We start from the raw sequence: 15423 nt of genomic DNA, 5'->3' as shown, positions 1-15423 counted from the left end.
AAAAGTTAAATGGCGTCTCCACTGGTAATTGTAGCCATGATCACGTACAACACTGCACCTCGGGTCAGTGTTCGTCAAACTCTAAGTGCTTTAAGTTTTATTGGTTATTCTGGGGGGTTCTGGATACATTTTATTCACACAACTACACCAATTGCCAAAAAGTTGGAGTGTAAAATGCCAAGAAGTCTGCACATCAAAAACCATTCCAGTAACACACCCACACACACACACACACACACACACACACACACACACACACACACACACACACACACACACACACACAAGAACATTGTCTCGAAAAACTCTGGTGAACCACATTTTCCCTGACTCTACGAAATCCACCAACTTTCCACTGTTTGTATTTGGTCGAAATGCAATCACCTCACCCACCACTATTCCATGGAAAGAAGCACGATCACTGCGCTGCTCCACTTGAACAAACATGGACTCAGACTGTTTCCCAACAAGGGCGGAGGAGCAGATTTTAACTCAGCCACTAACCACTCTTGTTCTACTCAACACCAACATGAGTTAATTCCCCCTGCTCATGTCAGAGCAGCAGAATGATGTCGAGGTCGGTGGAGCTGTAGCTTGTTTCCAGGAAATGTAAAACATGTTTAATTCAGTGTCTGTTCCCGTGCTCCTCAAATGGAAGCAGCAAGAATAGAGTTGAATAATTTCTTCAGCACAGTTTGAGTTCACACTCACAGCACGAGACACATTATGGGCTCTGTGTTTCATTCGCCACAAGGTGGTGCTATATCCGGTCCCCTCTATCACACAGCTGTCTCTGCACGTTGAACTTAAAGAGTAAAGCCAACTCATTTTAGTTAATGAAATAATGAAAGAAGTTAAATTATCCAGAGGGAACAATGTCTTAGAATAACAAACTCTGTCTTTGCTGCACTGCTCAACGCCAAACTCCATCAGGGGCCCCCATCCAATAAACTCCCCCGTGCTCAGTGTGGGCCATGACATCATACATGTAGAAACAACACAGTCCCTGTGACGACACAGGACATCAAACGCTCCAGTTGAGGAAAAAGAAAGCACAGTTCAAGTAAAACAAGAACACTCAGGTGTTCCAGCGCTCCGTGTTTCCAGCTGAAGACATCAGCACACTCTCAGGAACTCAGAGCGTCCAACAGCATCTCATGTCTCCTCACATCTGCCCTGCATTAGCGTGCAGGCTGTGTTCCCTCAGAGGCGCACGGGCTCCGCTGCTCGAATTCTTTTAGCAGATGTACAATGTAGACTGAACGAGGAGGAGGGGGGGAGGTGGGGGGGGTTGGGGTAACACTTAATGAATGTTTCCAGTGCTGGAGCGGAGCTGGAGCGCATGTGAAAACCACAAAGGTGCTCGTTTCCCCTTCTCTGTGCCCGACGGTGACATCACCTGCAATCACTGACAGATGTCCACAGGACTGTTTCCTGACGCACAGGACGTTTGCCAAATCGTAGATAATCACAGCAGAGCTACTCTCATCTTCTTCTTCTGTAAACTGCTCTTCACTGACCAAGTAGGGTCCGTCTCAAACACCGACAATAGAGATGCAACTTCTCATGTTCTGTGTTGTTTCTACATGAATTCACTGCCGTCCAGTAGAAAACAAGACATTGGAAAATAAGGTCGTCATGAACCAGGAGAATTAAGTTTGGCAAAATAAAACCAATACACAGTGTAGGAAATTAACAGGATAAGACTTATCCGAAGTAACTTTTCCCTAAATCAATAAAAAACACACTTTTAGGAGTCGCTGCTATAAATGACTTTAAACCACAGAGACAAAAATAAACTGCTACAACTAAAACACAACTTCTTCACAGTTTGCACAAACAAAAAAGTCAACGATTGAGGTTTCAGCCAACTTCACACATTACAACCAAACAGCAACCAAACAGCAGAGAATGGGGGGGGGGTTCCACTTACCACTGTTCCCTTCTTGACATGTAACAATCAAAACCTGAGCTACGGAGACCACCAGAAAAAGGAAAGTCCTTAAACGCACAGAGCTCATCGTGTCTAGAAGAAAGACATGAGCCAGTCCCGTGTGTGCAAAGAAAAAAAGCCCCCAAAAAAAAAAAAAGTGCCCAGGTTATCACTGCACCACCATGAGTACGAGAGTGCCTCTCCTTGTAAGCAGCAAGCAGACCCAGCCCAGACTGCGTGAGTGGCTTCTTTTTTGTGTAGTTACAGCTTTAAATGAGAAGAATGCTGGCGGGCCTAATTTTCCTCCCCCCGCCCTCCCCTCCCCTCTTTTGTCAGCCCTCTCCCATAACCATCCTCTCACAGGCTTTGTGGCTGAGGGAGAACTACACCCATGTTCACAAGTTTCTCATAGTTTCCAGCGATTCCTTCAGCGGTCTCGAGTCGCTCCCCTCCAAACGTGATCCGTCTTAAACCTCGGAGCCACAGGACAAACAAAGATGCCGGTGAGGAGATAAGGAAGGAAGAAGAAGAAAAAAGGAAAACATGACTTTGCTTGTCCCAAGATGTCACTGATTTCTCTGCCTCTCTTCAGAAGTGGTTGCTAAGTGAGATCATAAAAAGGGACGTTTTACTGCCGTCTGTGAGACACTGAACGAGACGCGCAGAAAGCCGAGACGGGGCAATTAAAAGCAAGAATAGAGTTTTATCACTCTATTGTTTTTTTGATGAGAAATTTGCAGTTAGGATATTGTAGCACACGAGATTGCTCGTCGATTCGTTTGCTTGTAGAATCGGAGGCGATCGTTTTAAATTAAAACTGTCCTGAGTGGGAAAGAGAGATAAGAGGCAAACTGAGACCGTGAGTCACGATGGGTGGTCGTGGTCGTAGGTGGTCATCCCTGAGAATGTAAATTTAGACAGAAATCTGAGGTCAGCACCTCTTGACTTATGCCGAGAACATGGACTCCAGCCACTGAGCCACTACGTCTGATTACACCAAACCAAGAATAGTGTAAACTTTCATTGTGAGGCACCAACGAGGTTTTAAAGTCCTTAATCTTGCCCCTGACATAAAGCAAAATTATAAAGGTACAATATTAAACATGTTGTTGGGACATTTGAATTCAGATGACACTATACTGAATGATGAGCTGCTCCTCTTCCCACATAGAGAGAGATCTGTTGTAGTTCAGCTCCGTACGTCAGTGAAACTGCTCACGAGGAATTGACAACAATTCGTCTTTGGCAAAATGTAGAAACATGGAGAAATAACAGATGAATGATTCTCTGTGGGACAATTTTTCACCGGCTCATCCACATATGGTGAATCCTGGTTTTCGGAACAACGGGCTCTGAACACAAACATGATGTTACCATCTACACAAATAAATTATGTTGACTTTGAAAACCTTATAGAAGCCACGAAGTCATGTAATAGTATCGGCTAGTTCTTATTTTGAGATGTAAATTACAGCAAGTCAAACTCACAAGTCTGAATTCATAAACCTCACATACACACTTGGAGCCATTTGAAAAATGAAACATCACTTTTTGAAATGACACCAAAGTTTCTCACCCAAGCTTTGCCACACACTCTGAACTGTACGACAGGAAACAGCTGTGTGTCGTGTTCACAAGGCGCTAAAAGCATCAGGTGATTGACTTTCCATCAGACAGGGTGTGTGTGTGCATGTGTGTGTGAGTGAGTGTATAGAAAGAGGGGGTGGGGGGGGGGGAGATGGGGGAGGTGTTTAAGAGCCTAGAGGAGGGCTAATGAGAAAGACAGCTGTTTTCTCGCCGGCCCTGCCCCTCCGCAGGTCGGCCAATTGAAGGTCCCTCAGCTTCAGGACTCACAAGAAGCATCAGTATTTTCTCAGAGAACCGACGGGTAAAGGAAACATCAGGGCAGAGCTGACACTGACACCCAGTTGTTGCCCAAAAAATGTTGTCATTACCGAGACCGTTGCCAAAGGGAGTGTAGGTGCTCTGGGAATCGGTTCGTGTAAATCATGGCCAGTCCCCTGTGGTCTCAACACAAGATTGCTGTGCAAGTGATTTCTTCTAAAGTAAACAACATTAAGCTGCATCCAGCTGTGATTGGTCCGCTCGGTAGCATCGTATTTCCGGCTGACTCGACGCCATTTGTGATTTGAGTTGAAGGAGTGAACATCCGCTAAGTAACACTCGCCATTGTGCTAAAGCAAACAGAGACACCAGAGAGTTTGTAAATAAGAAACTGGAAAATAAACTCTACCACATGAAAAAATGCTAAAACGTTAAATTTAACCTACTGACAAAGGTACTTTTATATCGATTTCGCCTCTGCAAGCTAAACCAGAAAAACAATTATCTCTACTTCTGTGGAATGAAAAGCTGCTTTGCTGCAAACTTCTTGGATTTCTCAGTGGATTATTATCACGTGAAGAAGAAACATGATATTCTAACTATTCCGCCTGAACGTTGTGTTCTTTTCTTGCCATTATTACACTGCATATTGCAAAGTCATAGATTAATAGCAGAGGGTATGAACATTTGGTATTAATACTTGCTGCAAACCTCACCTGTAGATACTTATGTTATATACTTTTAAACTATGAAAGTTTTGCTTGCATGTTGCAACGTGCTCCTTGTGTGATCCGCTTCCTGTCCAACAGGCATCAATCTACAAATTCCGGTTTCTTTTTACATAAAAGGCACGAAGTTATGAACAAATGTCAGGTGCTGTCATTATCCTGTCGCCACGAACAGTAACATGAAAAAGAAGGATTATTACATTTTCAGATTTTGGAGATCATTATCCGCTTCCTGCCTTAAGATCGTGACCTTTCTCCTCTTTTGTTCGGACTGGATGAAACGGTGCAGCGTATCGGGTCAAGGTTATGAATAATGTGGCCGGAGCGGAGACTGAGCATTGGTGAGTGTAAATGTATATCTGTGTATTTCCACACAGAGCATGGAAAAATAACTGATTTATCCCAGTGACTACTATAATATACTGGGTTTGAGGTTGCAGTTTTGTTGCTATATCCATTCTACTTCTGATTAGTACCTCGTTAACATACCGTATCTGTGTGGTAAAAAAAAACATTAAATAAAACGTGCATAATGCAGGAGACACAGCAGACTACAGAGTTTACATATTTTACATCAGTCAAGCATAAACTGATTATCTGCTGCAGTCATCAGTTGTTGCACAACTTTAGCACAACTTTTTTTGCTGTAGATAAAAGACACACAGACACACCTCAGTGTAAACTGTCTTTTTATGTGTACTGATTTATTCACTTTCATTCAGCTGATTAACTGAGTTGTTTTCAACCAAGTTAAAAACAATTTATTCAAGTTTCTTGTATCATTTGTTTTAGACTAAAAGCTCAGTTGGAGGAGGACTGATGCTTCATGTATCTAAGACATGAAAATAGTTCTTAATACATTTTGTCGACTGCCGTTAAAATCTCCATGTTTTGTTTTTCCTTTGTGTTTCTGTCACTTGCAGGTAAATGTGACTTCAGATTACTAAAGTCCGAGTTGTGTTGACTCAGGCTTTATTCCCTGCAACTTGAAGCAGGAACCACCTGCTTCCCTGTAACCTGATGCCTGTTGTAGAGCAGATATTTATGTTTTTCTCAACCCAGATGTAACTCTGCATAACACGGAAAGGTTCCTTGTTCACTTGGTTTTATTCAAGTTATATGCTTGACCACAGAACTTTCTATATGAACTTAAAAGTATAGTTTGATTCACACACATTTTATGAAATGTAGTCAAGTAGAGATTTGCTCATACTGTTGATTAGACAAAAGAACTGATCTGTAGTTTGTTAGACTGGGAGTTGTACAACTGGTTCTGTTTTCTACTGGTTACATCTTAAAACCATACAAGCAAGAAGTACACAACCTCTGCTGTTGCTCTGGTGTGAGTCTGAGCTGCAGTTTGCGTTGCATGTACGCAAGCTGTTGTGTACGCAAGATGTGCAGCTTTCCAAGTGCTCAGGATTAGATTTTCATCCAAGAACACAATTTGGGACGAGGCTCCAGTAGAAGGAAGTAGTTGAGAAAAACTGGCTTCATCCTCCATTTCACTCCAGCGTCTCCTCCCTGACTAATGAACTCCTCCTGGTAAGACTTTTTATTTCCTTGTAATGAGGAGGAGCGTCTGCAGAGTGGCTGGTTTTCCCAGGACTGCCAACCCAAGCCCTCGCTTCTATAACTCTGCTTTAACACGTCACACATTCTCCTCCACTAATACTGTATTCATCTGACTCTGTGGTGCTGAGTAGGAACTTGAGCATTTTAATTACCCCAAAACACCTTGATATGTGTCATCAGTATTTTGTGGTGTGACGTGCTCGGTGCACATGGATCTGATGGTATTGAAAGACGCAGTAGACGAGGAGGCTTCTCTGATACAATCTACTGTAACTCTGGCTTTGGATTTGACCACAGAATGGAAATAATTTGCAGCAATAAGTCACCAAGGCTACGCTTGACAAAATATCGGCAATACACAGCCTCTGCAGACGGAGCTCGCACACCAGCAGCTCACTATCTGCCCATTACCAAGAACTGGTATCATTTCCACCTGGGATTTTTTTCAAAGATCCCATTTGAATCCACAGACTCTTACTCTTGTTGCTGTCTTGTAAACGGACCGGACAGGAAGAATGTGGAGCAGATGGGACGCACATGGGGCCTATTGTAAAATGCAGACCTCTGTGTTGTATATATATATAACAGTATATGATCCTGTCAGAGATGAAAAGAGACCTAGAGGACGTTCAGCTGCACAATAACAATCATCTATACTAACTTTATTTATGCAACACTGCTGGACACAATAAAGTAGACAGCAAGATTTGTGAAAACAATAAAAATACATTTACAAAGTGAAGTTTCAAGGGAGATTTAAAGGGGAATGTGGAAGGAGCCCTGGTGGTCGAGGGACAGACCATTAACAGTGGAGCCGGATAAGAAGAACAATAAGGCCAAACTTTCCCCCCCTCATTTAGTTCACTGCCACTGACCATTATGGACGAATGTAGATACTAAGCTGAGACAACTAACTGTAAAGTCTCATCAGAACGTCTTATCAGATAGGTTCAGAAACCTCCCCCCCCCCTCATTGGAATTAGGACAGGGGGGCAGTGTCCAGCGACTCTACAGCTTCCAGTCCAGGGTTCCCACCCACTGGACATCAGGAGTGGCCAGCTGTGCGGAGGTGAGACAGGATCCAGTGACTCCACAACTATTTCTGTCGCTTGTAATTCGAGCAACATGAGTTCAAAGTCTTCCAGGAGAGTGTGTCCAAAGAAATGTGTGCGGTTGTACCCATATTCAAATATCACAGCCCTCCTTCTCTGGGATGACAAGCTTTTCACCACACCTTCCAGTGTCCCTGTTGGCTACTGACGTGGTTCGGTAACACCTTGTAAGACCCAGTTCGTCTCAGCCCGCCCCTTACATTCCCAGTTTGTGTGTGGCGAAGTAATCCCCCCATCTTCCTCCCCCATGTCCTGTCATCTCTCGCTCTGTTGGCTGTCTAGTAAAGGTGTAAAATGCTCTATAAATAATAATCAAACACTGGACTGGTTATAGTTATTGCTTCATGCAGACTTTTCCAGAGTCTGGAAGCTCTGACCACAAACGTATAAATACTGTGTGTTTGAGAAGTTCAAGAAGAAAGTTATTGGCAGAGTTAATGGTACATTCCTGCCTATAACAAGTCTAAAACGGAGGTTGGAGCTGAGCCATGAACCACGATGAATGTGATTAGAATGTGATCAAATCAAATCTATCTGGAAACCTGTGTGTCTTGGACATTTGAGCCGGGCTGCTGTGTGTTTTGGGGGGCGGCTGTAAACAGATAAAAACATTAATTACCTTTTTTTTCTGTTTGCAAAACAAAGACACAGTTGAATTGTGGAAACAGTTGATTATCACGGATGTGAGTTTGTATGTTGACTCTGAGGCTTTTTGTTTTGTATTGGGATCCACATGGTGGCAGTTTTACATGAATCACAGTGAAACCGAAGCAGCTCCAGCAGAAAGCTCCTCTGCAGCGTGAGCGGAACAATCTCCCCCGTGATATCTCCTGCTTGTACTGACGCCTGGATCCACCGCTGCCAAGGCTGTGATGACTCCCCCCTTCCTCCCAACATGTATTTTCACGATCCTGGCTCATCTGCAAAAGTCATCTCGACCAAACCCCCAGCCCCCCCCCCCCACCCCACTAACCCAGAAGACTTTTGAGGCCAATAAAATAGAGTTAATAACAGGAGACAACTTTAAACAAGAAAATGTTTTTTTCCTAAAAGGGAAATGCATCAATTGTACAAAATGTCCAAGAAAAACATATGAAGGCAGATTTGTTCTGGTGAAACTAGACATTATATAATATACTTATTGTATCAATCAACAGATTCGGACATATTCTCTGTTTTTAATTGGGAATAATGAACCACAAGGGCTGAATAAATAACGTATTAGCAAAGTTACATAACTACTCTCATGTAAAAACACTATGAATGTTTGCATTGCAGGTTTTTTTACTATTTCACACCCCCCCTGTTTGGTTTAGCCAATGCCTGCGAGGTCCCGTAATTGAGGATTAAACTCTTCTCACCCTCAAGTGCTTCTTTGATCATGTAATTCCACGAGTCTTCTGACCTGCGGGGGTTTGTTGTTCTTAGCATGTAGCACATTTCCGTCGAGTCTAAATGCAGGAAACTTAGTAACCTACACCGGGGGCCCCTCCTCGGTGCCAACGTATGAACACCGCGTGCTGCAGTCGACCCCGGGTCAACGTACTATACCCCAAAGAGAAATTAATTGTTTCCTCCGACTTCCTGTTTAACCCTCAAGAGAACGAGAACACAGGCCAAAGGAATCCTCAGCCATGACACATGTTTCATATAGAGGATATATTCACTTATTACAATGTTCATCTAGATATTACACAGCATACAACTCACTTTTGGACGGCAGAATTATCATCCTATGGAATTCACATGTTGAAGGTAAAAGCAGACATGTAGCACAACATTAACTTTTCTTTTTGGAACAACTGTTTGGCTTTATCTGAGGGAATGTTCTGACTCTATAGCTACTGACTACTCACCAGCTAGCATCTTACTGCATGTCTGTATTCTGGTGTTAGACAATTAGCATGTAGTCAGTATATAAGTTTTATTTTCTTCTTCTGCTGTCCTCTGTGTCTTGAAATGAAGTTGCTAAGAGTGAAAGTGAACGTTGAAGTTTTGTGACATAAAATCCAAAATAAATTTACAGACAACCACTAAAGATCTGTAGGCGGAGCTAGTACTTCCTATTAAAACAGTTCTCCTTCATGTGCTCTAGCTGTTTAATATGTTGTCAAACTCTAAATCTGTTTCTGCAATTCGTATAAACTCTTCTATATGCCTGTGTTGTGGACTTTTGGTTTGTTTAAGTGGATCTTTTGAAGGACTCATATTGTGTTTACGGACTTTGGCCTGGACTATTTGAGTTTATTTCCTGCTTTACTTTGGTAATTACTGTTGTTTATCATTTCAGATCACTTCACTTCCTGTCTTTCTCTGCCTTGCCGCCCTTAGCTGATTAGCTGCCGCACCTTGATTAATGCTACTCGTGTATTTAGTTTGTTTTCCTTTGTTCAGTTCAGTTCTTCAGTGAGTCCATCAGCATCTTGTGATACAAGCAGCCGGTTCCTCCCTCAGGTGTCTGGGCTCAGCCTTGAAGATGGGGTGAGGAGTTCAGACATTAATCAAAAGGGAACAATTGAGGTTGTTCAGGTATTAAATCAAGAGTCCTCCTGGGGCAGTTGGACGTTGGAGGTTTTTACTGTGCACGCTCAACCTGGAGAAGATCCCTGGAGGGATTACATCTCCCATCCGGCCCGGGAACTCCTCAGGATTCCTTGACGAGGAGCTGAAACTCCTGGCGAGGGAGAGGTACATCAGGGATACCCTACTTGGCCGGATACCTGTGCAACTCGAGCCGGGGATAAGTGGAAGAAAACTTTCTTTGGATGACATCTGTATTTGGGGCCTCACCTGTTATGAGTCTTGTCACATTTTCCCTGTAAAATCATCTCATTAAACTGTTGTTTTGAACAAATGGAGCAACAGGTAAAGCCTTTTCTTTACGTTTAAAAAGAAAGCAGTGACACTTTCCACATAAAGCACAGATAGAACCTATGTTTATGAAAGGATTTTAGTTAGTGAAGTGGAGCTTGAAGAGAGTGGGCAGCATTGTTAACCGCTTCTTGCAGATTTGTGAACTGGCTGAAGAAGCCAAGTGTCTTGTGTCTATTTACCTCCCACTGCTTGTTTCTGCTCACAACAGTGGTGCTGACTTTATAATGGCAATGAAAGCTCTTAAATAGGAGACGGTCCAGGAGCTGTTGGAACAAGTCTCCACAAACTTCTCAAACCGAACACCCAGGAGGAATGTTGGAGACAAATGAAGTGAGAAAGCCACAACACAACAGTCATCAATCACAGTCTCACAGGCTCACAGGCAGATAGCAGGTAAACTGAGGGATTTCCTCAATAATGTGGCAGGACTAAAATGCTAAGTAAGTGAAAATGATAAATTTGATCAGAGATTATTATCAAAAAAGAGGATATTTCTTTCAGCATTTTGCCTTTTATCGACAGGACAGTTTGCAAGGAACCGACCCCGCAGCCGTTAGAGCTGCTTCCAGACATGCACTGAACTCCAGATAATCTCCTGACATTCTGCGGAGGGGGCTGTGAGCCTCCAAGCTACTCCTCTGGATGAGCCCCTGGAGGATTCAACGCCAACAAGTAGGTGTGTTGGTGACGTTTCTAAAGAATACAAATACCTCAGGAGGAAAAAGCAAAGAAGACACCAATAAGGATGCTGAGAGCTCTGCTGTAGACAAATCCATGCGATATGCCCGTCACCTGAACACTCCAGAGATGTCTGTGTTGTTGTGAGCAGCATCTCTTGCTGCGTTGTTCATATGTGAAAGACAAACTGCAAAGAAGCTCTACACCCAAGTGTGAGGACATTCTCCTAAGTTCATGTCTGAAAACAGCTTAGGTGAGCTTGCAGGAATGTTGATGTTAACTAAATCTGCTAAAATAAATGTGAAAAGAAGACGATCTTTGTTCAGCAGGCTCTGATTAAAACCTGATACAGTAGAAACACATACGTCTGCCTACACATATAAATGTTCTCACTCTGCTGAAGGCAAATGGGAAGCTGGGAAGCTGCACTCCTGCTGGAGGCCCTCAGCCACTCGGTGGTTGTCTCCTCTAGGATCAACCAGGGAACTGGAACGGCCAGAGCAAATAAGTGTACATGTACATTTGGGTTTACATGGTTGTGGGGAAATGATTTGCACCTTGTGGAAAATGTGAGGAGGACTGAGGCCACTGAGCATGAGTCATTGGCCAGCTATCTCTGAGGGGGATGGAAGTCCTGCCTCCGAGCGCCGGACTCAGACATTTGTTTACTTTCCAGACGCAGCACTTGAGAGGCACCAGAAGGGGAAACTGGTGGGTCGAGATATAACTTCACACATTTCACTGGTGCAAGTGATTCCTACGTTGAAATGTCTTAGGATTAGCGACATTGTAGACGTTGTTCTTTTTGTATTTGCACAATGTTTTAAAAGGAGCTGAAATTCTGCACATGATCGTAACCAGACAAAAATTCAAAGTAAATTGTTCTGGTGCAAATGGGAGGTTAGTGAAGTAACCATTAATTTGGTGTTTTTTTGCCTCTGTTGACTGATTTCCCATGAGGTCACGGCTGCTCGCTCAGAGGAGGCAAGATGCAAGCGACTGGGGAAATTATGACAATGTCTCAATAGCTCATCCAAATCTTTGGTGAAATGTGTGGACTGCTCCCCGTGACCAGCCACCGCAGAGATTCACAAGGACCAAGCAGTTTGAATTCACTAAAGCCCTGAGCTGGATTCTGACTGTGTAGTTTGAAGTTTTACTCCCAACAAGAATGAGTTGTTGGCCTGTCATAAGTTTGTTTACTTGTTCCTGCCTACAGAACATCTCCTCCTCAGCTCCTCCTCAGCTCCTCCTCAGCTCCTCCCAAGCCTCCCCCTCAACTCAGATGTGGATTTAATCATGCAACTAATGATTCTTCTTTCTAACTTTATTTTTAAAAAGGTATGGGCAAATATTGTGGGATTTTTTTATTTTAATAAAAAACAACAAAAGCATTTATTGCTGCACATTTGTGTATATCTGCTTTATTCGCATTTTTTAGAAAAGGGTTAAAAGTTTTTTTCTTTTAAGTCATTAATGAATCATTCTGGTGTCAGTCCACCTCTGTCATCCTAAACAACTATTGGATGGATTACCATGGAATTCTTGTGAAGAATCATGTATTCGCCTGTTTGGTGGGTGACCCCCCCCTCACTTCACCTTTAGCATCAACAGCAACCATCACATGGAAAGCATCTGCTCCGAGGCCCTGGAGGATCCATCCAGTGGGGGAATGTGGGTGAAAATGGGAAATGTCTTGAATCAACTGCCATCTAACTTCTATTCTGGTCTCACAGGACTGAAAGTGTAGCGTCTGAGTCCCAGTTAAACTCCAGGTTCATTAACTCGATCTTTTGTTGGTGTGATTAGCCGAGGAGTTTGCATTTCCAATGATTTATTCAACATGATCAATATAGATTGGGTTTGTATTGATACTTAGATGAAGATCTAAATGCAGGTAAATCCAAATGGTTCACCTACTTGTTCTTTACTATATCTTAATCATAATAAAGACTTTTACCATTTAAGTGTAATATATACTATTGACCTGCTGGTGATAGATGTTAAATGACCATTAGTTAGCAGGACCAGTGCGTTGCATCTTGACCATTAAGATAACTTGTCTTGGGAACTACTGGCAGGAGTTACATGAAATTGGATTTGGATTTTCATGATCCCCGAATAATCACTCTTTGTGTTTTTTTACTTAGTTTTGTTTTTTTGTGACCTGTCCACCTAAGCATATGAAGTTTTAAAAGCTAAATCAGAAAATGTGAAGCCTTAACTTTTCCAGCCAAAGTATCCCACTTGAAGCCTTTGCCGAGGAGCAGGACTGAACTTGAATGTTTGTGAGCGCAGCCGAGGCTTTATATAGTCCTAACGCTCTTTGCATGGCCTCGGGGGTTTGGAGCTCTGTTGTCAAAATGTTTGGAAACTGGCAGGAACTTGGCCGTGCGCTGATGTTTGATGGGAGCTCAGACTGGACTTGAGGAGACGAAGAAATACTTGAGCTCAATCTGACGCACTATGTCCCAGATGTCCCAGAGGCATCACGGCGTAAGTCGTGCAGCGAGAGTTTCAACGACGAGAGAAGCTACCAGAGGACTAGAGAAAGTGTGGCACTCCCGGCAGTTCCCTCGTCTTCTCAGCAGTTCTCATCAAGCTATCGAATAGATGTATGTTCTCTTCACCCAGAAGTAACCAGTTGCTATCAGATATCAGCAAATCAAATCAAAAAACAACATGTCAGGATGTTTGAGGCATATTATTAGCAGATATGTCATTGTATAGAAAGACATCTGCAAGAGGTATTGTACTTTATTGAACTGTTTCTGCATTTTCTTATTTCAATTATTAGTTACTATGCTATTTTCCCTAAATGTGCCTTTCTACAAGTTCCGGGGAAATCTTTTAACCCTCCAAAAAGTTCTCAGGGGTATGACTTTACGTAGGTACAGGAACCTTTGGACTTGCGGCGCTAAAGATGACTAATTGATCGAGTACTTGTTATTAGTAATCGTCTCTTTTCCAGGGACGACTCAATTATCCTATATGCATTTTTTTGTAGTGTTGCTCCTGTTATATAGAGTCATTTAGAGTCGTTATTGTGTAGTCTGCTGCATTACTGCCCCCTGATGGCCTGGAGAGGAACATCTTGTTGTAGCTATTAGTTGTAGGCTACACACATCAGCATGCTAATTTGCTAATCTCCCCCTCATCTTTAGACCATGATGGAAACTTTTAGTTTAAATTCCTGGGTCTAAAAGTTCAAAACACTTTTGATCAAAACGTGGCTTTAATCAAAGCTATAATTGAACCTTTGCTCGACTCATGAACTCACTGCCCACGTCTATGACCTCATGAATCTGTCAGCTGCTAGAATTAGTATTATCTTAGCACCTCCCCCCTGTCAATGCGAAGGAGGAGTGGTTCCACACTGAGCTCCCTCTGGATGTGTGGATGAGCTTAATCTGTTGTGTTTCATTACATTCCAGACTCACGGTACAGCTACATATCATGGATCACACGATTATCTCCAGGAGACACAGCATGATGCCCTTTAAAGCAGAATCATAATGTAAAAAAAAGATGCTATAACCTGAGACCAGCTTTCTTAAACCACAAGATCTGGTTTTACGTGATCATACTTTCCATTTCGTCTCGTAGCAATATGAGCTTCTTGATTCCTTCACGTCCATTTTAAACCACAGTTTGCTCAAAGCTGTGGTGAAATAGCAGAAGCAGTTTTCATCCGAGCCCGTGTGACCACAAGCTGCATGGGGAACAATTCTGCACACGGACGCAGAAAACATCCAGGCTTCTTAGGGTTTGGGTGAACTGGATCCATCGCTCTTTACATCGCACTGAGGAAGAGGTTCAACGAACTCCATAGTCCCTGGTGATGTGTAAAAATCACTGTTAATAGTTGCATGCAACAAAGACATCTACACATTTCTCTACGTACGATCTATTGACGTTTGTGTGCAAAAACATTCGAATAAGTGTGTGTGAGTGTTTGAAACATGGTTGTAAATTGCAACTAAATATTTCAAGAAAGAAAAGTTATATTCAAGGCAAAGACAGCGGAGCCTAGTTTCTTATGAGGAAGTTATAGTCCATTACACAGGCATAATCACTGGGTATAAAACAAATGCGCATACCCTGGTGATGTCATACTTTTATTAGGATGTGTGTGTGTGTGAGCCTTTTCTTTCCACGGCCGAGGGGGGGAGAGAAAAATCATGGCCCTCATATTCCAGTCGCTTCTACAGATGGGTAAACCACCCATGTGTGTCTGGTGAGTGGGGGTCTCCTCCAGCCCAAACTGGAATGTACCAGGGTAATTTATCACTCTGAGGTCTGTGAGTCAAGAGGAAAGAAGAAGTCTAATTCCTCTTGGAAAAGAAAAGAGAACCACGGAAATCTACGTGAAGCATCTCTCAAAGAGAAGCTTCCATTGTACAACAAAAGAGCCATCGAGAGAAAAACAGGAGCAACGAATCTGATTTGTTACTAATAAGAGAGAATTGACTGGAAACCTGACACCACTTAGCCACAGCCTGTAAGAAAACCACGGTTGTAAAAGACCTCAAGCTATTCTGAATAGCAGCAGCGAGGAAAGTTATCACCTCAGCCTCCCTGGACTCCTGTAACAACAGTATCTGTTTGCCTGAGCAGACACTCCCGTAATGTATTCAGAGGCCTTAAAGCAGAAAGACTCGCTACAGAGCTGAGTGAT

At 42.9% G+C, this 15423-nt stretch overlaps 1 protein-coding gene across 1 annotated transcript in view; it reads right to left on the bottom strand.

Moving 5' to 3' along the window:
• col5a2a (collagen, type V, alpha 2a) overlaps positions 1-2196 on the bottom strand; it is a 36100-nt gene extending 33904 nt beyond the window's left edge. Inside the window, exon 1 of the mRNA XM_035175186.2 lies at positions 1934-2196. Coding sequence (XP_035031077.2) covers positions 1934-2021 — 88 coding nt within the window. The 5' untranslated portion in view covers positions 2022-2196. The remainder of the gene's footprint in view (positions 1-1933) is intronic.
• Positions 2197-15423: the final 13227 nt, after the last annotated feature.

The sequence above is a fragment of the Hippoglossus stenolepis genome, chromosome 13 (genome assembly GCF_022539355.2).
Source record: "Hippoglossus stenolepis isolate QCI-W04-F060 chromosome 13, HSTE1.2, whole genome shotgun sequence".
Classification (NCBI taxonomy): Eukaryota; Metazoa; Chordata; class Actinopteri; order Pleuronectiformes; family Pleuronectidae; genus Hippoglossus; species Hippoglossus stenolepis.
The sequence above is the reverse complement of the archived record's forward strand: the minus strand, read 5'-3'. Positions and strand labels throughout refer to the sequence as shown.